Here is a 26,859-nt window from a genome sequence, read left to right as displayed (position 1 = left end):
TGAAATTGTCATATACTATATGATTGACATCATTTAGGGTGTATTTACAATGACTAATGTTTAGTATATTATATGATTGACATCATTTAGGGTGTATTTACAATGACTAATGTTTAGTATATTATATGATTGACATCATTTAGGGTGTATTTACAATGACTAATGTTTAGTATATTATATGATTGACATCATTTAGGGTGTATTTACAATGACTAATGTTTAGTATGTAATGAACGTTTGCTTTTTCGTGATGAAGGAGCCACATGACGTGCATGTGACCTATAAACTTTACATACACATTGTGTACTTTGACTAAGTGCATGTACATACGTTTCCACTTTATATTATGAGAACATTGAGACCGGCCGCGGTATCCTAGTGGTTATAACACGCTCCCTTGGCAACCGAGCGGTTCCGGGTTTGATCCCAGCCCCGTGTCAAACATATAGAACTCAGAACGCTTGTCGTGACACGGGACCTCCGTTTTAGAGGAATCGCGGATCTTTCGGATATGGCCTCTAAAACGGAGTTACCGTGTCACGACAGGCGTTTGAGAACACTTTTTTTTTAAAAATTCATAAATTGCCATTGTGTGACATCCAACATGCACCTTGTTGATTGATTGATTGCTGACATGCAACATATATGTGTTGCAGATGGATGCACAGGTATCTGAATTTTAATCAGTAAATAGATATAAATAGAAAAAAAACAACAATTATATAGATCTATTTATATAATACATGTATATATACATGTATATATATATATATAGAGAGAGAGAGAGTTTTCCTATTTAATATTTATATTTATTGATTAAAATTAAGATACCTGTGATGGATGTCGCACGGTGGCGAATTATTTGATATTTTTGAAAAATTGTCTAATTCAAATGTGGACATACCTGTAATCAATAAAATAGCTTATTAGTATGCCACCATAGACAATGATTCTCCCTTTTTTATTGCGACCGTTGACGTAGACACGAACAAAGTATTCAAGATAAATCAGTTCACAGTAACTATGGTAACAGAAAGGCGACAAGACACGGTGTTAATAACAAGAATTATATTTATAACCCCCCCCCCCCCCAAAAAAAAAATTAAACATGTTGGGGTGCGGTAATAGAACTAAATTAACTGTAATAAAAGTGTATGTTAAAACCGAGAGTAATTAGAATTAATATGAAAATTAAATCAAACTGTACTTTCAGTTATATATATATTTAGAGTTAACACAAGAACCGGTAATAATAGTAGGAGTCTTCACGACGACAGGATGCAGACAGTGGCGTAGCTTCCATTGAGGCAACCGAGGCAGCTGCCTCGGTAAAAAAAACACCTTTTACGTTGTTAAAATGTCGGTAGCTTCTGGGGGGCTACGCCCCCCAGACCCCCTGCCTCGGTAATATTCGAACCCAAGCTACGCCTATGGCAGAGCAGTGTACACTGATCGATACACAGTTCGTCTATTAAGCTGTGTGAGTAAGATAATGGAAAGAATCATTTTTAAACATGTCTATAATTATTTTCATAGTAACAACCTGTTTTATAAGTACCAAGCTGGGTTTTTGCCTGGTCACTCTACAGTTTACCAGCTTATTGAAACATATCACAGTATATTGAAGAATATTGATGAAGGTAGATCATGTATGGTTTTTTGTGATCTTTCTAAAGCTTTTGACAGGGTTTGGCATAAGGGACTGCTTTTTAAATTATAAAAATATGGAATATGGGGAAATCTTTTTCAATGGTTTGAAAGTTATTTGTGTAATAGACGTCAGAAAGTGATGTATAAGGATTTGTTATCATCCAGCTTAACTATCAATGCTGGAGTGCCTCAAGGATCTGTACTAGGACCGCTTTTGTTTTTAATCTATGTTAATGATGTAGCACAAAATATGTTATCGTTTTGTAGATAATTCAATTCAATATGCAGATTAGAATATATGTAATATAGAAAGTGTTATGAATCATGATCTCAAAATTCTTGAAGAATGGTCAAATAACTGGCTTTTGAAATTTAATCCTGATAAAACTAAAGTTTTATTTTTTACCAAGGCAAAGCATAATGAAATTCCAAAACTGCTTTTCAAAATTGTCAATTAGAACTCATTTCTTCCCACAAACATCTTGGTCTCACTTTTTCCAATGATTTAAAATGGTCTGTGTATATCAATGATATTGTAAACAATGCGTATAAAAAACTAGGACTTCTAAGGAAACTCAAATTCACTTTATGTAGAAACAAACTATCTAAATTGTATATGACTTTTGTTAGACCTATACTAGAATATGCTTCAGTCGTATGGGATAGATGTTCTTCTGCAGAAATTGAAAAGTTAGAAAAAGTACAGCTCCATGCAGATAGAATTGTAACGGGACTGCCAATTCTTGCATCCAAAGAATCACTATATTTAGAAACGGGTTGGGAAGCACTAAGTAAAAGACGGGAAATCGCAAAATTAATGACAATGTATAAGATTCACTTCAATCTTGTACCACAATATTTAGGTGATATCATTGACAATTTTCGAAAGGATACATCGCGCTACAATACTCGTTACGAATATGACTATATACCTCCTAGAACTAAGCAAGAAACATACAACAAATCATTTTTTCCAGATGCCATTCGCAAATGGAACTCTTTAGCAAACGAAGCAAAGAAAACAACCTCTATCTGTCAGTTCCGTCGAAACATTTCTAATAATATCAATATTTCAATAGTGCCTAAACATTTTCTTCTTGGCAAAAGAATAGTAAATATAATTCATACTAAATTAAGACATAACTGTTTGCTGAACTATGATTTACACCGAAAAATCATTGTCAATTCTCCTGTCATTGTGGTATGAGAGAAGATGCATATCATTTTTTCTTTGTTTGTAAAAGATTTTCAGTAGTAAGAAATGTACACGGATTTTACTTTGGGGCAGTGACAATTTGGGTTATGAAACTAACAGCAAAATTTTTAATGCTGTTCACAAATTTATACTTAATTCAGGCAGATTCTCATGATAGTAATTCACTTTATGCTAAATGTACATGTATTTATTTTATCTATACATATGTTTTATGACAATTGTTATCAATTAATCTAAGGTGAGAACCTCGTAAGTTGCAAGAACTTGTGTTCAAACCTGTTGTATATTATATATGCAATTAAATATGTTCAAACCATTTGATATTTTTGAAAAATTGTCTAATTCAAATGTGGACATACCGGTAATCAATAAAATAGCTTATTAGTATGCCACCATAGACAATGATTCTCCCTTTTTTTATTGCGACCGTTGACGTAGACACGAACAAAATATTCAAGATAAATCAGTTCACAGTAACTATGGTAACAGAAAGGCGACAAGACACGGTGTTAATAACAAGAATTATATTTATAACACCCCCCCCCAAAAAAAAATTAAACATGTTGGGGTGCGGTAATAAAACTAAATTAACTGTAATAAAAGTGTATGTTAAAACCGAGAGTAATTAGAATTAATATGAAAAATCAATCGGTACTCTCAGTTATATATATATTTAGAGTTAACACAAGAACTGGTAATAATAGTAGGAGTCTTTACCATGCGTCACGACGACAGGATGCAGAGCAGTGTACACTGATCGATACACAGTTCGTCTTTTATGCATACTGAACAAATTTGACTTCTACAACCACGTATAACGCGAATTTGGATTTTCAAATTCTAATGCTATATTGACGATTACCAAATTCAAATGCTGTATTGACGATTACCAAATTCTAATGCTGTATTGACGATTATACCAAACATAAGGCGTAATTGTACATCATAAATTAACATCATACATGTATATGTGACATAATACACAATCTCAGATTAAATACAATTGTCCCGATTTCTCAATTCAGCGTACCTCAGAGTAAAACATTCATTCAAATATTGACTGTAAATATAGTCTTCACGATTCATGAGACTTGTTACGGAAGTTACAATATCATAGTATTAGGGAGTGTTTCTCATCCTCAACTTCATAAAGCAGAATTCCCTAAATCTATTAGATCGTGGAATTGGAGGTGTACAGTATTTCCCAACCTCAATATTGAGGTGATGTGCACTTAGTCTTAGTTTAGTAAGTAGAGATCTGTAAGCTTTTGGTAATGTGAATTTCAAATATTCTTGCATTTTAAATTTATACTTAACTATGGGATACAAGTTTTCCACAATTTGTTTGTTTTATGTTATCAAATTAATTAGATATTCTATTTTCAAAATCGTTTCTCAATTTATTGCTAAATGATTCATAGGAAAACCCTAAAGAAAGAGAAAAGTCCAGTGATTTAGCCATACTTGGACTAGTTTTGGAGTTTTGGTACGAGTTGACTAGGGTACGAGTCAAACAGTGTATGAGTTGACTAAAAACAGCAAGGCCGCTTAATTTCTTAAAAATGAAAAAAGAGAGGTAGTAACTCAAATAAAACTTCTTGTAATTATACTACATAATCTCTTCTTTATTTCCTTTGATTTAAGGGATATATTAAATTTTGTGTTTAGCGTCTTCTGATTTAGATTTGCGTTAATTTAATGATATAAGCGTTCAAGATGGCGGAAAGGGAGGAAGGAGGTTGGCATCGATAGTTTCATTTTAATTTATTCTTGCTAACCATTTATAGCACAATCTCATGCGTTTTAGTAATTTAAAACATTTTACTTTATGACATTTTTTGTGCCATGCGTGCAGACTTAATCCCATTATGGTTACAGGATTATGTTATTGCAGTGTGATACGAACACGTCACTGTCACTCGCTGTCGTCAGGTCCAGCAGTAATTAAATAAAAATGATAATGATTTATTGTATGGAGAAATTCCTGTATTCCGAGTCCTTGAGTGATTTTCCGTGAAAAGGAAAGCCAGGTCAAACTGTCTATATAGAAAACCCTACCCTATGCAGAACAATTAGATGTATATTCACTTTGTTACGATTGTTTACTTTAATAGAGGGCGAAGCCCTCTCACGGCCCGAAGGACCGTGAAAGCGGAGATCTCCCTATAGGTAACACGTATATACATGCTTAAAAGAAAAATATAGAAAACGAATGAAAAATTAAACCATACCTATGGAACTTGAAAATTTTGGTCCCAATGGCGTCGATTCGAATACTATCGTGTGGACATGTATTTCTCCATTTTGAATCTCGTATACAGAAGTTCACATCGTTCTGAGATGTTTCATAAAATCTGTAAAAGCATGTAAATCTTATTTTCTTAATCATGTAGGCCCTAAAATCACTCCTGGTCTCGAGTAATGCAAAATTTGTAACTTGTCTCCTCCTATGTTTATGAATTTGCTAAACACGGTTACACCGACGCTGAATATGACGTCACAATGCACTGTTTACATCTGTTGCATATAGTTTCCCGCGTTCAATGAGTCGGCGGATCAAAAATATCTAAAGTTAGAATACTTTGATTGAGCTCTGTCCTCACACGTTAGGTGCTACCTTCGGGATATTTTTTGTCATGTTATGGATCTACATACTAATGCTAATACTTTTTGCTTCACCCTCAAACACGGTCACGCCATAAAACATATTAGAAAAAGAAATAAATTTACTTACATGATGATCGAACCACCTCTAATATCTTTATTTTATTACAGATATGAATGATGCTGAGTACCGGAAAAAGCGCCATGGAATGCTTAAAATGTACTATGGCATGGAGAAAGACGCCCCTGGATCCCCCACCATAGATCCTTGTGATATCAATGGTGCTCACTTTGACCCAGATATGTATCTCTCCAGATTGATCAAGGAGAAATCGCTGACCGACTTAATGGATGAGGAGGCTAAGACAGTTACTCAAATCAGAGCGCTGGACAGTGACATGCAAACTCTTGTGTATGAGAACTACAACAAATTCATTAGTGCTACAGACACCATTAGAAAAGTAAGATTATCTGTTACTTGAGAATTCCAGATAAAAGTCAAGTTATCAACCAGTATACATAACTGAAGGGGGTGAAATCAAACTGCTCTGACAGTATACCTTTAGAAAAATTGTATATCATCAAAACTGGTATATAAATATTTCTTATAAGGAATATTATTTAATAATATGCAAGATTCAAATATGACAAGGCGTGTAAAACTCACTTATAGCTGATGTATTTGCTGGAAATTGATGTAAGATGGAATCATAATTTAAATTTTGGCAGATGAAAAATGACTTCAAGAAAATGGAGGATGAGATGGATCATTTGGCCACCAACATGTCCACCATTACAGAATTCAGTGGAAATATCAGCACCACGCTACAAGATAGGCGACAGGAAATCACCAAACTCTCAGGAGTTCACTCCCTTCTTAAGCGAGTATGTCCCCGTATTTATGGTTCACTATTAGTATTATAAAGGTTTTAAATATTTTTTTCACTCAATTTCACATAGTATGCATTTGACTTTTGATATCAAAGTTTTTATGTATGATTTCTAACAAAGTGGATTTACAGTTTAAACAAACAGTTTTTATGTGATATTGTTCTCATGATATACAAAATGCAAGTATATTTGTATGGTAATAGTAGTGATGCACAAACTTTTTCTTCAGCTTCAATTCCTGTTTGAACTACCGAAAAGATTGAATAAGTGCATTGAAATGAATGCATACAGCCAGGCTGTCAGGTACATATATCATGAATTTGATTTCCTGTTCAATGATATTTTATCAGGGTTTTTTTTCTTTAAAAGGGCATGGAGACGATTTTAGCTGAAAATTTTCAAATTTTATTTTTCCATTTTTATTGTTTACAAAGCTTAACTGAAGTATTTCTAATGGTCAACCAAAATTTGAATATCAGTTGTTGAGTTACTACTGAAATACAGTACTCACAATTCAATGTTATGTAAACAAGGCTCGTGTCATGTTTTTGTTTACATATAGATTGCTCAATAGAAAATATCATGTTTAAAACAAAATGAGATTTTTCAAACACTAGAAACTGTTTCACTGTGTTCAGAATTAACTTGTAATTTGAAAAATCTGCTTTAAACGAAACTTTTACTAGTATATTTAACCTATGTAAACAAACACATGGCACAGGCCTTGTTTACCTAACAAAGAATTGTGAGCTCTGTATCTCCCATGTACCTTGACAACTGACAGTCATTTTTTTTCTGACCATTAGAAATATCTTATTGAAACATTCTAAACATTAAACTTAGAAAATTTTCATCTCAAATCGTGTCCATGCCCCTTTAAGGTTAAGGAATCTGTAAACACTCTAGTAACTCCTTTTTAGCTCACCTGAGCTGAAAGCTCAAGTGAGCTTTTCTGATCACCCGTCGTCCGTCTCTCTGTAAACTTTCCACATTTTAGACTTCTCCAGAACCACTGGGCCAATTTCAACCAAACTTGACAAAAAGTGTCCTTGGGTGAAGGGCTTTCAAGTTTGCTTTGTAATGGACAGACCTTAGAAATGGTTGCTTCTGGTAACAAGAGGTATCTTATAGCAATATTGTGTATCATCGATCATGACTCTGAATCAAGATCTTTGGCTTAAGACAATGCTACTGGCAAAGTAAGAGAATGAAATCTTGTTCAGACCATAACTTTGTAGTGGATAAATATTCAGAGTTCTTGAAAACTGTTGGACACCCTGTCCTGACACATATTTTTTCACAGGGACCACCTAAAATTTATTATCGTGAGTTTTATGTCCTGCGAAAATTTTTTATTCATTCTTTAATTTATTCCAGGATTCTTGTATTTCGTTGTAATTAAATAAAATTTATCACAGACTGCTTCTGGTTTGCATATGCATTGTTAGTTTTCAAGCGTGATGTCTAACAATCCAATTAAATGGTTCACTATGCCTGCTAAAAAAAGGAAGAACCCCAATAATGGAATTAACAAACAGGAAAGAGACGGGCATATGAAAATCAAAAGTGGCCTGAGCAAGCTTTTCAGCAACGGTGGAGAAAAGGCCTTTTAAAAAAGAATATGTATAATAACAATGAATAAAGATGTTAACATATATAATTCAGCGCTACTTTTAATATAATTCATAAATTGTTTAGGTTTTTTGCAGGACCTACTATAAATATATGGATCTTACGTACCATTTCTCCAGCATGACCTATAGTCCTGCTTGTTAATACAAATTTTCAAGAACTCTGAATATTAGAACCTCATGTGTAGCACAAAGGTTGCATTTTGCCAGATGTGTGTCATGGCCTTAAACCAAGATCATTTGTCAGATGAAAGTTGCTGTTAAAAAAAAATGATCTGGAGTGCATTCAGGATCATAGCAGCTAGCTTAGCTGCAAGACCAGATATTTAGGTCTTTTGAACTACTGTATGGATTAACACTTGTTATCCATATGTAGAACTAGCCTACATGTTCATTCAACTTTGTAGCATTATTTAGCACTATGTAGCTGGATTATTTAGCACTATGTAGTTGCATTATTTAGCACTATTTAGCTGCTATGATCTTGAATGCAGCCCAGATATCTTTGTCTAGATTGGTGGGACATTAGAACCTTATCTTAGTCCAAAAGGAGGCTTTATATGGCCATATGGTGCATCTTGACCTAGAATTAAACCATTTGACCAAAAATCATTTAGTAGTGAAAAAAATTTAATATGGTTTTTTTTTGGGGGGGGGGGGGCATAACTTTGTAACTGAGAGGCATTGAAAGCACACACTTTGCACAAAGGTTGCATGGAAATGTGTCTTAATCCTTAACCAAGATAATTTTCATGTGTCTTGATATTCCATCAAGATCATTTGGTCAAGGTCACAGAAATTATAATCACAGTCAGATCTTAAGCAGTGAAATATAATTGTAGAGAATTGTATGAATGTGGCATCCAAATATGCTGTATTTTGAAATATGCCCAAGTTTGGATGAGGCCTGCAGGGGATATGTACATACATTAAATTTTTGGAACCGATTGTGAAGTGTACTTGATGCTGATGCATAGAGATAATGAGGGAATTTTCAGTATACATTCTCGTTAACAGGTACTACAGTAAAGCCAAAAGAATCCTTCAGCGGTACCAGCATATAACCAGCTTCCAAGGAATCAATCAAGACTGCCATCAAATCATACAACAGCTGTGTCAGACTCTGAGGCAACAGTTCAAAGAGAAAGAGGTTTCATTATAAACCTACAAAGCAAATCACTACACTGTAACATACAAAGTAAATCACTACACTGTAACATACAAAGCAAATCATTACACTGTAACATACAAAGCAAATCACTACACTGTAACATACAAAGCAAATCATTACACTGTAACATACAAAGCAAATCATTACACTGTAACATACAAAGCAAATCATTACACTGTAACATACAAAGCAAATCATTACACTGTAACATACAAAGCAAATCATTATACTGTAACATACAAAGCAAATCATTATACTGTAACATACAAAGCAAATCATTATACTGTAACATACAAAGCAAATCATTACAGACACTGTAAACATACAAAGCAAATCATTACACTGTAACATACAAAGCAAATCATTACAGACACTGTAGCATACAAAGCAAATCATTACAGACACTGTAACATACAAAGTAAATCATTACACTGTAACATACAAAGCAAATCATTACAGATCCTGTAACATACAAAGCAAATCATTACAGACACTGTAACATACAAAGCAAATCATTACACTGTAACATACAAAGCAAATCATTACAGACACTGTAACATACAAAGCAAATCATTACACTGTAACATACAAGGCAAATCATTGCACTGTAACATACAAAGCAAATCATTACAGACACTGTAACATACAAAGCAAATCATTACAGACACTGTAACATACAAAGCAAATCATTACACTGTAACATACAAGGCAAATCATTGCACTGTAACATACAAAGCAAATCATTACAGACACTATAACATACAAAGCAAATCATTATACTGTAACATACAAAGTAAATCATTACATTGTAACATACAAAGCAAATCATTACAGACACTGTAACATACAAAGCAAATCATTACAGACACTGTAACATACAAAGCAAATCATTACACTGTAACATACAAAGCAAATCACACTGTAACATACAAAGCAAATCATTACAGATCCTGTAACATACAAAGCAAATCATTACAGATACTGTAACATACAAAGCAAATCATTACACTGTAACATACAAAACAAATCATTACACTAACATACAAAGCAAATCATTACATTGTGACATACAAAGCAAATCATTACAGATCCTGTAACATACAAAGCAAATCATTACAGATACTGTAGCATACAAAGCAAATCATTACACTGTAACATACAAAGCAAATCATTACAGACACTGTAACATACAAAGCAAATCATTACAGATACTGTAACATACAAAGCAAATCACACTGTAACATACAAAGCAAATCATTACAGATCCTGTAACCCCTATATTTGTGTTAAAGTGCTTGAATTTGTGATGGATATGTGAAGCAAAGGTTCTAATATTTGAAAAAAAAAAATGACTAAAGAGTCCACGAGCTTTATTAATGATCAGAGTATCACATGGCAAGAGTTGAATGTTGTTGTTGAAATAGCATGAACCATCCATAACAGTCAACAGAATTTTTTCTTACTTTTTAGCTCACCTGAGCCGAAGGCTAAGTAAGCTTTAATTTCTGATCAAAATTTTCTTTTGTCTGTCGTTGGCGTTGTTGTTGTAAACTTTTCAAATTTTCATTTTCTTCTCCAGAACCATTGGGCCAATTCCAACCAAACTTGGCCAAAAGCATCCTTGGGTGAAGGGATTTCAAGTTTTTTCAAATGAAGGGTCATGCCTCCTTCAAAGGGGGGAGATAATCACAAAAATAGGGTGGTGTCATTTAAATATCTTCTTCTCAAACACCACTGGGCCAGAGGAACTGAAATTTACATGAAAGCTTCCTGACATAGTGCAGATTCAAGTGTATTCAAATCATGGCCCCCATGTGTAGGTTGGGGCCACAATAGGGCTCTCAGTTTTACATGGGAATAAATAGGGAAAATCTTTAAAAATCTTCTTCTCAAGAACCACTGGGCCATAAGAGCTGAGATTTACATGAAAGCTTCCTGACATAGTACAGATTCAAGATTGTTCAAATCATGGCCCTTGGGGGTAGGATGGGACCACAATAGGGGATCAAAGTTTTACATACAAATATATAGAGAAAATCTTTAAAAATCTTCTCAAGAACCATTGGACCATAGAAGTTTACATTTTCATGAAAACTTCCTGATATAGTGCAGATTAAAGTTTGTAAAAATCATGGCCCCCGGGGGTAGGTTGAGGCCACAGTAGGGATAAAAGTTTTACATGCGAATATATAGAGAAAATCTTCAAATATGGGCCCAGGTGACTCGGGTGAGCGATGTGCCCCATGGGCCTCTTGTTTTTCTTTTATAATCTGCTTTTGAGGCACGGCGCCATTGTGGCCCTTTAGGCCTTTGATTTAGTCAATAAATGATATACCAGTACATTATGATGGTATACTATACTGCAGTGCCTTTGTTAAACATTGTTTATTGAGGTGTTACGCAGGACTGTTAGTAATTAGAAAACATCTTCACTTGTTTTCTTGTAGTCAACTCCCAAACAGCTGGCAGAGTGTGTGGACCTTCTGTTACAGCTGAATGAACCAGCTGAAGAGCTATGCGAGGAATTTCTTTCTCAGTAAGTATATACACAACACAATAATGTGTTTTCTGATTCAAATAGAAATGTACTTATACTGTGAACCTTTGCCAGTGCTCACCAGAAGATCGACGAGGATTTGATGTTACTGGACAGACAGATTCGGCTGCAGATGGGCGAGGATATAAAGGAGGAAATGGACTCCCCGGCCGAGGCTTACCTAGCTACACCCATGGTAAACAAAACCAGTTCTGTCAACATTTAAAAACTGAATATTTGTGAAAGAAGGTAGAAAATTATATATATAGTGCTGACATGATTTCAAACAAGACATGGGTGATGTTTATTGAAAAAATAGATTTTGAAAAAGCAGCAGAATCATAGAAATACATGTATTCAATTTCCCTGTATTTAGGGTACATGTGTATGTACTTTAAAGCACTTGTACTTGATGTTTATATTTTGTAGGATGTTTTAGAATTTGTGGACTGTGGATGTAATGGTTTCTTGAGCAACATATGTCTGGTGATTGCATCATATAATGACATGTTTCTGAACAGACTACAAGAAGAGTAAGCCATGTTCTCTCAATATCTGCATTCATCTTAATGGAATTTGTCTTAAAGCAAATCATTGAATCTGACAGTAGTGTTTGAATATTTCAGTTTACAAGGGAAAAGTTCCTTATTTTGCATTTTAGCATTATAAAATGAAATGTATGAGCATAAAATTTTGTTGAAATATAAATCAGGTGATACTAAACCTTTTATTTTTTTCAGTGAAAATTTAGATGCCATAGCATTAAAAAAGTTGGTGAACTTTGTGAATGATCTAATGGAGAGATATTTTTCGTATGTTCAAAGGCGCATTCAGCTTGAGGTTTGCTCCTGTTCTTTTATGTAAATCAAATTTTTAAAACAAAAAATTAAAGATTGATTGTGTACTACTGTTTATCCACATGTATTTTGTAGCGTGAGACAGGTGACAACACAATCCTAGTCAGGTCACTAGACAGATTCCATAGAAGATTACAAGCCATGAACAAGCTTCTGCCTGACACTGACTTCTCTAGGTAGTGACATTAATTTAAGTTTGCCCTCTAATTTTACAGCCCTTCAATTATTATTTAATAGCAATTCCTTACTAAATGGAGAATACATGTATATATTAATAATTATTCTACTTCTTTGAATGCCATTTGTAGGGCTGGAACAGACATTGTTTCTAAAGCTGCTAGGGATCGGGTGGGGCATTATCTACAGGCACTCAAACAACATTTTTCTGGTAAGGAAAGTTTTTGTCTCCAATACCGCTGTGTTCTTTGTTGTTATTATGTTTTATATTATATGCCGTTATATTATTAACTGATCATCTTTAACTGTATACCTTTTATCTTTAACCACAAAACACAGTGTCATGCACATTGTATCTGCCCAACTGTGTGTTTCAGTAGATAATTACACAGACAAACACAGGGCAGGAACAGCCCAGACACATCCTTCTGTCCAAAACACTGGAGATATAATTTGTATAATATAAACTGCATTTGGGTTTATTCCACATTATTCGCATGTCCTGCAACGATTGGTCACACACTGAAGATGCGCAGTTTTTCCTTTTCTTTCCAGATTATCCTAACTTGAAATCAATATGTAGAACTGCAATGCTATTTTATTGGTATTTTTCCTCAGGCTACACAAATGATACCTAGCTTGAGTAATTTGTGACTGAATAGTTTTAAAGTAACATTCTTTACACTGTATGTAGTAATTGTAATCACATTGAACATTTGAATCCCCTGTGTTCAATGAGTGGGAGTGACAATGAAGATTTACTTACTGTTAAGTGGCCAAGGTCTGTACCAGACTTGGGACTTGTTCATAGTAAACATTTAGATATCGGTATCAGACAGATTCTGATAATCTCATCAATATTCACCAAATAAATTGTGGTTTGATGTGTGTTGTAGATTGCATGACAGATATCAGACAAAGTCTGGCTGCTCCAAAGACTGCTGGGAGGGAAGGTGGGGGCAACCTGAATGAACTTCTAGGCAACATGCAATCTTCCATATTAGAACAGATTAAGTCTGTGCTGGGAAATCTACAGGTAAGAACACATGCATCATGATATGAACAGTGAAAAATTTCCAGAGATTGGGGAGGACTATTTCTATAACCCTTTGTCAACATGATACTTCAATGCTGTTCAAGGTACACTTTACACTGTAAACCAACTTTTTATGCCCTATAATCTGAGATTCGGGGCATATATGTAGTTTTTGATCTGTCTGTCCACAAACTTTTACCTTGGTCACAACATTTGAATGGTTAGTGATAGGGCTTTCATATTTTGAATGTGTATTCCTTTCGACAAGACACTTAATACCAAAATTTTTGACCTCATTGCCTTCACCTTGGACTTTGACCTATTTTGGAAAAATTTAACTTTGGCCTTAACTTTTGAATGGTTAGGGATTGTCATGTTTCAAATGTGTATTTCTTTTGATGATTACTTGGCTGCCATAGAGGGGCATCAGTGTTTCACAAACTCATCTTGTTTTGGCTTGCGAGATATTTTAATGAAGTTTGCAAGAACATCATCACAAATATTTTTTACTGTGAAACAATCCTTTGGTGTTTCCCATATTTGTTGAAGATTATCTCAGTTGCAAATTTTTTTTTGGAGCAAACCAATTAATCGCTAGTAAAACATGAAATGAAATTGTCACAAATAAAAGTTGGTTTACAAAATATTAATTAAGGTCTACCAAGTTCAAAATTGCATAGTTGATGCTTTTAGGAATTCACCTGTCATATTCTAAAAGCCATCTGTAGCCTTTCTTTTCTTAATGATTGACCAAGTTGAAAGATTGGAATGAGGTCCTATTCAAGTTATTTTAAGTATCCACCAGTGTTGTATGGATGGTCGATATAGAGGTGTAACTAGAAGTCATGCTTCAAATACCTCACGTGTAACCAACATTTTTCAGATGAGTGAATGGCAAATGTTTTTTAAGTAGGCCCATTCATATATTAAAGTTCTATACCCTTTGAAGTAATATGCCTGATTCTATTTGCAGACTTTTGTAAAGGTAAATTTAATGGGGAATGTTGTGGAAATTGCAGTGATTTTGATAAAGTGAGGAAAGAGTGTGTATGCAGCCTATTAATACATTCATTTGAGTAAATCAGCTTTGTTGTTTTGAACTAACAAACAAAATCAGAGAACGAAATTCTAATTCTTTTGCAATATTTGAAAATGATTTTTGTGTGTTCTTGCAACAGATTTATGTAACTTGTATGTTTCAGGCATTTACATCTTCTGACATTACATTTGCCACTAAGCCATATTTCAGTGGACCGTTCTGCACACAGGATGTGAGGGAGGGACTGGTGGTGGCCTTCTTAAAGCATGTCAACACCGTCTGTGAGGTAAGATATTCTCTAAAAGTACATCTCTCTTTTCTCTCTCTTTTATTCTTTCTCTCATCTCTCTCTCAGTCCTAAAGCATTGAAATGAGAACATTAACCATCACATGTATATCAGTATCTTTCAGTATCCGATTTTTGTAAAGTTTTAAGAATTGAAATTGATTGCATGTTTAAGTTTTCTTACAAATGTGTTTATATACAGGAATTCTGTGAGGGTAGCGGTGACAAGAGTTCCATACCACCGACACTTCTACTGATTCTCTCTCGCTTGTGCCTGGATTTTGAGGGCTCCACAATATCTTATCTGGTAAGGAGTCCCTGCTGATCTGTTAACAAATTTCCATACCATTGATATCTTCATTTGAAAATCACCTCTGAAAATTCCCAAAATAGTTACCCTCAGTTACTGATATTATGATTGAAAATATATTTCTTTAGAAATGTGTGGCTTTTTCATATCTCCCAGAACTTCTCTGTTTTTTATGTAAGGAACTTATTTTCAGTCTCGATTGAATTACACATTTAAGAATGTCTCTGAAATAGTATTATAGGAAAAATAAGAAGCTTGGCAATAAGGAAATAAAAACAGACATTGCCAAAGCACTCAACTGAGCCAGATGATGAACATGATGTTGCTAAGGAAGTAATACGGTATAGAATATGACATTATGTGAAACTGAGTCGTGTTTCGGAAGATTTATCAAACAAAAAACAAAAAAAACCCACTTCAGATTAAACATGTAATTGAGCTGCGGCAGGCAATAAAAATCCCTCACATTTTGTGGCATTTCATCAGATTTAAAGTTGATGGCAACCTTTTATGCAATGGGTATGAAACACCGCAGATAGCATTCTACATGTATCTAATGACAGGTTGTATTTACAAATAAGATCATTATGAAATGCAGTGATAGGTAGGTGATGTAGGGATATGTTTATCAAATGGTTTCAAAGTGTCAAGCTTTTTTATTAAAGAAACCCACATTAAGGTGATTAATGCTTTGAGTAATCAAGTATTCACAACTGTGGATGTAGACATCTTACTTAAAGCAATATATCTTATTACGGTAGCGTTTCTTATTTGCAGCACATTTAAGGTTCCAGTAAGGAGGCGTGTCCTAATCTATACAGGAATGTGTATTGTGACATCACACATAAACAACAAAAAATATCGCAACCCTTCAACATATCATGAAATAAAATAATTAATGTTTCTAAAATGCGCAGAAGTATAGCACTACACAAAAACTTAACATTACTCTTTTTTTGTCATTAATGTAATCTGACACCTTGAAATATAAGCAAAACATTGATCATGATGCACTTGTCATCATGACGTCATCATGATAGCCTGACGCAGTAAGTGGCAGATCAACTGTTTTTTCTTAATTAAAAAAAAGATTACAATTAAATGGAAAAATGTTTGCAAATACTTATAAGTCTAACTGTTTTAGAACAATGCCTATCTTATAAATTCACTGAAAAATTTTCTATTTATCCCGTAGGAAAACGTTAATGTTTCATTTATTGATAAGTGGACAGATGGGTAGGTCTTACAAATTAATTTATTGCAAGAGCTTACCCTCAATGCATCACAATGGGGTTTTTAAAGTCAACCAAAGAAATATTGAACTATTTGAAAAGTGCTACGATCCTGATGAAATCTTAGAAATATATTATTTATATACAATATTATTTCAACAATTATAAATCAATATCTGTAGATTCGGCAGCATTTTTCAAAAACTACAGGGGTCATTTAAAAGATACATGAATTAAAGTTTGAATTTCAACTTCATTGTGCCCTTGCAATATTGAAAGAAGTAGGTACAGTTTCTAAAGTAATTTGGCCCAAAATATCGATGATTTCACTTGGAGCTCAAACCTTGACATTCAAACAAGGGATGGATTAGCAAACCCAAAATCCGCTCAGTTTGATCAACAAAATGGTTTGTGTCATATGACGAGAGCTAGAAGTCGGCATAAAATTGCAGAAACGCCATTTTCAATGAAAATATCCACAATTTCAGGTGGTTTTCCTTTCAGAAAAAATACAGCGCATGCGTCGAGCAAATTCATATTCAAGTATGTTTTTCATCTTAAAATGATACACAATATATATCATTTTCATTTTGCTCGACAAATGCGCACATCTTTTCCTGAGCAATAATCTGTATGACATTTGACAGTTTTCAGGCTTATTTTGAAAAAAAGGTGGGAAATGTCTTATTCATGATGTCATAATGCTATCCAATTAGGAATATCATTCTGATTTTGTTGACATATTATACCTGGCATATATTTTACTTTCTTAAAACACTGATTAAGGTTAATTCCAGACACATTTTATAGACATAAAATTTTTGGGCCTTTTTATGTATACAATCGTACCTTGTTCTTTATTGATTACCTCAATATCGCAGGTATATTTGCTAAAACAATGTGACGCTGAATCACGTGATCAGTCTAATTATGAAATATAATCATCCTGAATATGTATTTTTAGTCCACCATATTTTGATCCAATATCAGTAATGTTCCAAAATGTTCCATCTGTCCTGATAAATGGAGTTTTTTAATTGCATATTTTTGGTGAAATTTCCATTGGCCACCTTAATTGTGCTGCGTTCCCAATATTTCCTTTATTTTATCTAACTGCAGGTATCTACCAACGTCGTACTTTTAGTTATTTAATTATTTATTTTTTTTATGATGTTTAAATTTATGAATCGCCCAATACCATGAAATTTTCCTTTTACTGAACATTATCGTTTTATCTACGGTGTTATTTATGTAATAGTTTGTTTTTGTCATAAATGCTAGTAAAATTGTATTGTATATTTGACATTATATACTCTGTTTTCAGTAATAAGGTGTGTTTTTTTTCCCCGTTTGCTTAAATTGAAAGATCCAAGCCCCTATTATCAAGGGGTAAATCCCCCCCCCCCCCCCCCCCCCCCCCAGTAATGGGGTAATAATTCATGAGTTGTCACTGATAAGTCATACATTTAAGCTGGAAAAATGGAAAAAAATACAAATTTAAAATCTATTGCTTGATGTGCAGTAATATACTGTGGATGAGAGATTTCAAAGAGAGGATTTGTTTTGTAGATAACCCTAACAGAGGAACAGTTTATGGTGGAAGAGAGAACAAAAGTGACAGCTATCAGTGAATTAACCAGTCATTCCAAGGACACTGCCCAGAAACTCCTCAATCACTATGTCAAAGTACAGGGCCTCTCTATATCACAGGTATTGTAATGAAGTGCATGCAGGGAAAATTTTTGTCACATGTTATATTAGCCAATACAATTTTCACCCCATTTTAAAATTTTCTGCTACTCTAAAGTTATGGATAAATTCACATTCACTCAGTTTGAAATCAGTACATATAGAATAATGGCAGAAGTAGAAAAAAAATAAAATGGAGGCATGCCGTTTTCCTTATTTAGTAAGATATACATGTACATGTATGTAGAGAATATTGTATATAAACTTATATTTACATGCCATTGGGTTTTTTTCTTTATCAACTCCCTTGTAGAGGTTCAAATTCAAATGTCAATGATGCATAAAGGAGTTGGCAGTATTTGGAATGATGCCAAATTATGATCCTGGCAAGTGTTGACTGCTGAAGCATTGAAAATGACTGGTGTCTTTTGTTAAGTTTTGGGGTTTATTTTGTTCATTGATTTGAAATATTTGTTTGTTGTTTTAAACCAAAGATGGAAACAAAACTCATCGCTATAAACTGTAAATAGTTTTCAGTTAATTATGATATGAATCCAAAAGAAATAATTTTTGGACTTTTCCATCAATCAAAAAATCATGTGACCACATGTCTCTGCTGTTCCATATAATAGTGTCTTCACTTATGTAACATGTAAATGTGTATATTATGGAGCTAGAAATGTGTTGACTCTCAGTTTAGTTAGTGTTCAATGAACTGTTGCTGTCATTGAGAGAGATGATGGTCGCGAACAATGTAGGAATATTTAGCTCGTCGTGTAATTTTCTTACTGTGCTGATGACTGTCATATCTCCAACAAAACCACACTTCATTGTTTTAAGTATTAGCGTATTCAGCATTTAAAACAATTGCACATGTAGGTAGGAACATTTGGCATAAATTGATCAGTGTTTATTCTATAGAGAATATTATATGCTAAATTCCATATCATATGTCATATCAGCCTGAGGGCCAAAGGCCCAAGGGTTTGATATGGGGCTGGAGGGCTCTATGATATGATATGGATTTTGGCATGTAATATTCTATTTATCATATACTGCACTTTTTCATGCATAAATATTGTATATGAACTGGATAGTGTTTTTTGATTTTTTTTTTTAATTTGAAATGGAGCCCCAGAGCTGATTTAATAAGACATTATTCTTTTTATCACATGCGGTTACTTTTTTGCATTCTGTACAGTGTAGGTAGATGAAGGGATATTTGATACATTACTATGTTAAAACCTGGATACATTGATTAACTCTGTGGTAACATTGATTAACTATAATGGTAAATCTTTGATACATTGATTATGATTAAGTCAGATTAACTATGGTAAAAACTTTTATACATTAAGTTACTACCTTGATACATTGATTTACCATAGTAAAAACTTTGATACACTGATTGTTACCAGCAAATTTGTGATTTTTTGGATTGATATGCATTTTTGCACGCTGGTCTGATATTTGATCTGGATTTTCGGACCGGTTGTTGATATCAACTATTGTGACATCATTCGTATCATATAATCATTATCAAGTATATGATAAACATGTATATTAATGCTGATCTTAAACTAAAACACTTATAATAACTAATCAAGAGTTGGCATAAACCTTTCAGGATCTAGTATACTTTAAGCTGATTAGGAATTAGCACTCTAACCACTGAGCCAAGACACCGAAATATCACTCTACTGAAATAAATACAACTTCTAAAAATATCACTCTACTGAAATAAATACAACTTCTATAAATATCACTCGACTGAAATAAATACAACTTCTATAAATATCACTCTACTGAAATAAATACAACTTCTAAAAATATCACTCTACTGAAATAAATACAACTTCTAAAAGTATCACTCTACTGAAATAAATACAACTTCTATAAATATCACTCTACTGAAATCAATACAACTTCTAGAAATATCACTCTACTGAAATCAATACAACTTCTGTAATTTGTTTTGTTAGGATGTTGTGGTGTCTGAAATTCATTGTGACCTATTTACATACATTACAGCACAAAACTTTGATGCTATATGTAAAGGCCCTAATATCTTGTATTCCCCGTTTTAACAAATCTGAATAACTTTCTTTGATAGACCTTGCACACATAAGTATGCCCATTTTTCACATATTTTAAAATTTTATTCATGATTTTTAAGATGTTACGAAAGAGTGTAGAAACGAGAGACTGGCTGAACACCATCGAGCCTCGGAACGTGAGAGCTGTAATGAAGCGAGTGATTGAGGACATCAGTGCTATAGATTCTCAGGTGGGCCAACTATACGAGGAGGGAACCAGAAAAGAGCGCAGCAGTGATTCTAGTCGGCGCACTCATCCCCAAAGTTACAGCGCATCCACAGCGCAGCGGAAAGGACAATGGAATATAGCCCCCAGGTAAAGACAGGGACTGAAGTGTGGCCTTAGATGCAGATATCTATTGCTAAGCAGTGATTGTTCCTTCAATCTTACCCTCTATGAATTTTACCAACCTTTTATGTATCAATAGTAAGTTTGTATAATAAACTCTAAAATGAATCTACCTTTTTTCAATCAGTGACCAAAAAAAAAAATTAATAAAAACATTCCTTAGATATTATGCCATTTAGTCTGCTTGACAATGATCAGTAAAAGTATAGGTAAAAAAAAGGAAAAAGAAACATGACATTCAGTAAAGCTTTAGTGTTTTCATTTCCAATCTTCAGAAGCTTTACATTTTATAGTAACATAGTGACATTACGTCATAAATAGCGGGAACGTTAAAGTTAACAAATGTCAACATCATATTGAATATACTGAATGTTAAAATATGTTGTTCATAGTAACGTCCTAGTAAAACAATGCGGGAAAACTGTAAAAGAACGTTATGATCGATATATCAATGTGATAAAGTTAAACTGGATTATTGAGTTTAAGAGGACATATTAATAAAATGTTTTTCCTTTTCACATCTCTGGACGTCATTTCCACCTGAAAACTTGTAAAATGAAATATATTCAATTGTTTTTGTCCACAAACATATAAATGTTCACTTGAGGAACTTTGCCTGTATTCTGCGGTGTTGATATGCTGTTTGTGAACCCACACACGAGTCTGAAACGGATTGCTTGTTTCCCTGGTATAAAATTCTTTACATCCAGGACATGTAATACACTGTAACATACAGTACATTTTTGCCCTTACACAATGAATATTCTGATGTACATGTATATAATTCCATGGTGTTACACCAAGAGATAGGGAATTCCAAATATATTGATTGAAAAGCTTCGAATTATTGCTCCAAGACTACAAACGTAGGAAGTCATGGTGAAATAGATACTGTATAGCGGTTTTTCTATGCGGGTAGATGAATTTGGCTTAGGTTAGCGGTTTTTAAAAATAGCTTTCCACCAAAATTTCACTCGCCAAATATGTACCCAGTTGAAACTTCAGTATTTGCAAGAGAGATAACTCTTCCTTGTCTGACAAAAATTATTAGCATGTAACCTTTGAGCCAACAAATTGCCAAATTTTAGACTCATCGAAAAAAAAACCGCTATTCGTTAGGTAACAGCCACATTACCCCCCTAATACCCCCCCCCCCCCCCCCCCCCCCCCCCCCCCCCCCAAGGAATTTAAATTATCCCTGTAGTCTCTGATGAAATAACCACTTATCTCGGTTTAAAACCACTGTGAGGCACTGTATTTGGTATAACTACAAACTGTACATTTACTACTTTGTCTATCTCTATAGATAGTGGAGTTTCTACATTATTCCTTGTTCTACAAATTATACAGGGTATTTTGTATTATTTTAAAGAATGTATGATTTTTATGTGTTTTCAGCATCACTGACAACAGCTTGATGAGTAACATACAGAAATTATTTTCTGAGAAGATTGAGATTTTCAGTGCAGTAGATTTCTCCAAAGTCTCAGTTCTAACTGGGATTATCAAAATCAGTCTGAAGGTACGTAATTATCTAAATCAGTCTAAAGGTACGTAATTATTTAAATCAGTCTAAAGGTACGTAATTATCTAAATCAGTCTGAAGGTACATAATTATCTAAATCAGTCTAAAGGTATGTAATTATCTAAATCAGTCCGAAGGTACGTAATTATCTAAATCAGTCTAAAGGTACGTAATAATCTAAATCAGTCTGAAGTTACATAATCATCTAAATCAGTCTGAAGGTACGTAATTATCTAAATCAGTAGGTAATTATTTAAATTAGTCTGAAGGTATGTAATTATCTAAATCAGTCTAAAGGTACGTAATTATCTAAATCAATTTAAAGGTATGTAATTGTCTAAATCAGTCTAAAGGTAAATAATCATCTAAATCAGTCTAAAGGTATGTAATTATCTAAATCAGTCTGAAGGTATGTAATTATCTAAACCAGTAGGTAATTATCTAAATCAGTCTAAAGGTACATAATTATTTAAATCAGTCTGAAGGTACGTAATTATCTAAATCAGTCTGAAGTTACGTAATCATCTAAATCAGTCTGAAGGTACGTAATCATCTAAATCAGTCTGAAGGTACATAATTATCTAAATCAGTCTAAAGGTACGTAATTATCTAAATCAGTCTGAAGTAACGTAATCATTAGGGCTGGGACGATTCAGGGTTAGCTCGATTCGGTTCGGTTTCGATTCAGAACAGCACGGTTCGGTTATTTTCGATTCGGTTCATGTTAGATCCAATTTATCTAATGACACCACAAAAATTAACAATTTTAATGAGTAGCATATTTGATTTGATTTAATTCAAGTTATATAACTATATGTTGTCATTTGTAAACATCATATCTATTCATAATGGCATTTTATAACTTTGATAGAAAAAAGAAAACACTGACAGTCTATCAATTTTTTTTTTATATTAATGTGCTGCATAAGTTTTGGATTATTAAACAAATCTATAGTGAATCTAAAATGTATATGATATTATTTTCATTGATATGCAAAAATTCAACAATTCTATCAATTGAGAGTCTTTGAAAATCTCTCCTTTATTGATTTACTTCTCTCATGTTAACTGTCAAATCTGTGTCATTACTTACGATGTTGATTTCACTCCACCACTGACAGAAATGCTATATGTCATGTAAAGATAAACTGCAATGATCTTACGGACCATATTCTGTTGGTATCTGAGTGGTGAAAATGCTAACTCTTAACACAGTAGTGATTTAAATCTCCGTTGCATAAAAAACCACATGTTTTCAACATCACTCGGACGCCATATTTGTTGTTTTGGTGTAAGTAAAATCTAAACCGAACCGAACCGAAATCCGGAATTTGTAATCGGTGCATCGAATCGAATGGTATGAATCGCGGTGCACCGAAATTTTCGGTGCACCGCACAGCCCTAGTAATCATTTAAATCAGTCTGAAGGTACGTAATTATCTAAATCAGTCTGAAGTAACGTAATCATTTAAATCAGTCTGAAGGTACGTAATTATCTAAATCAGTAGGTAATTATCTAAATCAATCTGAAGGTATGTAATTATCTAAATCAGTCTGAAGGTACATAATCATCTAAATCAGTCTGAAGGTACATAATCATCTAAATCAATCTTAATTATCTAAATCAGTCTGAAGGTACGTAATTATCTAAATCAGTCTGAAGGTACGTAATCATCTAAATCAGTCTGAAGGTACGTAATTATCTAAATCAGTCTGAAGGTACGTAATTATCTAAATTAGTCTGAAGGTACGTAATTATCTAAATCAGTAGGTAATTATCTAAATCAGTCTGAAGGTACGTAATTATCTAAATCAGTCTGAAGGTACGTAATTATCTAAATTAGTCTGAAGGTACGTAATTATCTAAATCAGTAGGTAATTATCTAAATCAATCTGAAGGTACGTAATCATCTAAATCAGTCTGAAGGTACAAAATTATTATGATGTAGAATAATATAGACTAATGGTTTTAACCTTTTTATTTTTCATATTGCATACTGGGGAATTTCAGTTGCACTCTTAAGTCGTTTTACGTAAAACGATATTTCCATTTAGTAGAATTCCCTGCTTCAACTCGTAAGATTCACAATTTTTAAATTCCATTGGCCATTACTATATCGCACCAAAACTTAAATTTGAAAGACATATTTCCATACTGTATTTGAATTTTGCTGGATTCAGAGGCACATTCCGAAACTTCTTCACAACGCTTTTTTTATATTTACTTTATTAGCATATCCTAATTCTGAATTATTATTTTCGCTTTCATGAATAATTTCATTTCATGAGATAGGCGTATTGGGTTCTTTTGGCTGGCGTTAATTATTTTCTCATCCAAATATTCGAAAACACAATGCTTTTCAGATCAAAATTTGGCTCCATAGCATTCTCACCCTCCATATCCAGAATATAACACTCATGAAGATAATATTTGCAGTACTTTCACTAAAATCCTTTTTGATTGTGCAATGAAAATGCTCTCCCCATCAGAGGAAGACATGTTGATACGGCTCAGTACTATAGAAAGAGTGAATATAAAACCTGCAGTAGAAGACTACTTACCTGACACTGTCCAATAAGTGAACAAAAGAAACAGAATTCTACGCAAGACTGGTTATGTTGTCAGACTATTCAAAAATAGCTTTATTCATAATTATCATTGCCAATGGGTTTACCTGAGACTGTCAATTCTTAGAACAAAAGATGTAATATTTTAAGTAGGATATAAGCCTCAAACTGATCGAGGCCCAGTTCTTTCTCTCACAGAATGGACAATTTTTGGCTTATATCCTTTACGTACATTAAAGAGAGAAAACTGATTAATCCTGTGCTCTGTGTATATGTCCCCATTTCTTTTGTTCTCAGACATTCCTGGAATGTGTAAGGCTGCGGACATTTGGTCGCTATGGGTTACAGCAGATACAGGTGGACACACACTACCTACAACTTTATCTGTGGAGATTTGTGTCGGATGAAAAGTAGGTCATCAATCTGTAGAAAAGTAGGTCGTCAATCTATAGAAAAATATGATTGAGTATAAACATGAGAATCTGAGAAATGTAGTTCCTCAATCTATGGAAAAGTATGATTGAGTGTAAACACAAGAATCTGAGAAATGAGGGTAGATAGCAAGCAGTCTCTAGTTCTAAAAAAAAAAAAAAAAAAAAAAAAAAACCTTTGACATTCATGATACATGTTTTTGTTTTTTTTTCTTCAAACAATGCATATTTTATTTTACAGTTTAGTTCAAGTTCTACTGGAGGAGATAGTGTGTAGTACAGTGCACAGGTGCCTAGACCCCTCCATGATGGAACCTAGCGTAAGTAAATTATCAATACAGCATACACACATTTCATGATGATACATGTAATTATTTCTGATACTATAAAACCTCTCAGGTACGAACTTGCCTACCTTATTTCATTTACATATAGATGTGATCTGTAACAGTGGTGAAATAAACTTATTACTTTTGTATCACAGTCTATAAATATCTCCTCAGTTTAAAAGATTAAATGAATAATCTACAGTGTTTCAAAGACATAAGATATTAATTGTCTGAATAGAAAGGGGGACATAATTTGTAAATTTTAGGACTCCTGCATGCCAGGGGCCTTAGGGACGGGGCAAAAATTGCCAAAAATTTACCAATTTTCCAAAATCGATAATTTTTCAAAAATCTTCTTCTCTACAACCGTACATTTGCAAGAAAAACTAAATGCATAGTGATGTAGAGCAGAAAGGCCTCTGCCACGAATGTTAATTTCATGATCCCTGGGGTTGAGTTTCTGACCCCAGGGTGGGGCCAAACGGAATACAATGTCTGACTATGTATTTACAGGTTATAGAGCTGATCTGTGAGAGAGGATGATGAAGAGACTACAGGAAGTGCTGAGTACTCTGGGACTCTCAATTTGTTCTGAACTTTAATACAAAATATATATGTGAAAATGAACTACATGTATTTATTGTCTATGATAAGCCATCCATTATTATTTGTAAATTACTGGTGACATTTTTAGAATAAATAAATATCACAATGGTCATTATTTTTTCATGCACTAATCAGGGATTGTTTAAATTATTGATATCAGCTTCAGATGAAGTGTGCATGTGTGCTAGTGAGTGTTTGCGTTCCTGCTATTATTCAGTTTTGTCATCATGTGTCGTTGGCCGAAGTGTCTAAGGGCCGAAATGCCATTGGGCTGAAGTGTCAATGTACTATAATGTGGAAATGCAATAATATGGGTGATGTTGGCAAAATGAAAAATATGGGCCAAAGTGTCTCGGACAAAAAAAAAAGGGGCTGAAGTGTCCAATTTAGGGCCGAAACGTTTGGGCCGAAGTGTCCTAGGGCCGGAACCTCCGACTACCGTTCCCTCTATATACTGTCCAATACAAAATTAATTATTTGCATAAAACCATATTAGGGCCCGCATTGGAAATAGGAATTATATTGTCCGTCCGTAATACAATCATATGTAGAATTGTTGAATGAGAGAACTTTGACATAAACTTGATGTAACAAAGGGGCGAACAGACAAGGAACCGCTTTGTATATGAT

At 33.7% G+C, this 26,859-nt stretch overlaps 1 protein-coding gene across 2 annotated transcripts; it reads left to right on the top strand.

Moving 5' to 3' along the window:
- Positions 1-4,563: 4,563 nt before the first annotated feature.
- On the top strand, positions 4,564-26,337 carry LOC125648340 (vacuolar protein sorting-associated protein 51 homolog). Of its 2 annotated transcripts, none has more exons than XM_048875338.2 (20): positions 4,564-4,604; positions 5,642-5,931; positions 6,200-6,355; positions 6,591-6,664; positions 9,010-9,142; positions 11,611-11,699; positions 11,775-11,895; positions 12,129-12,232; positions 12,440-12,539; positions 12,632-12,732; positions 12,865-12,944; positions 13,630-13,769; positions 14,972-15,094; positions 15,297-15,401; positions 18,206-18,346; positions 20,502-20,737; positions 22,169-22,292; positions 25,161-25,273; positions 25,536-25,614; positions 26,137-26,337. In XM_048875338.2, exons 1-20 carry the CDS (start codon positions 4,583-4,585, stop codon positions 26,164-26,166), a joined length of 2,361 nt encoding a protein of 786 aa, XP_048731295.2. In that variant the 5' UTR covers positions 4,564-4,582; the 3' UTR covers positions 26,167-26,337. The 2 variants fall into 2 exon arrangements, with proteins under 2 accessions (XP_048731295.2, XP_048731294.1); XM_048875337.2 differs by lacking the exon at positions 4,564-4,604 and adding an exon at positions 4,636-4,798.
- Positions 26,338-26,859: the final 522 nt, after the last annotated feature.

This window comes from Ostrea edulis, chromosome 6, assembly GCF_947568905.1.
Source record: "Ostrea edulis chromosome 6, xbOstEdul1.1, whole genome shotgun sequence".
Taxonomy (NCBI): Eukaryota; Metazoa; Mollusca; class Bivalvia; order Ostreida; family Ostreidae; genus Ostrea; species Ostrea edulis.
This window is presented reverse-complemented; position numbering and strand designations above follow the sequence as displayed.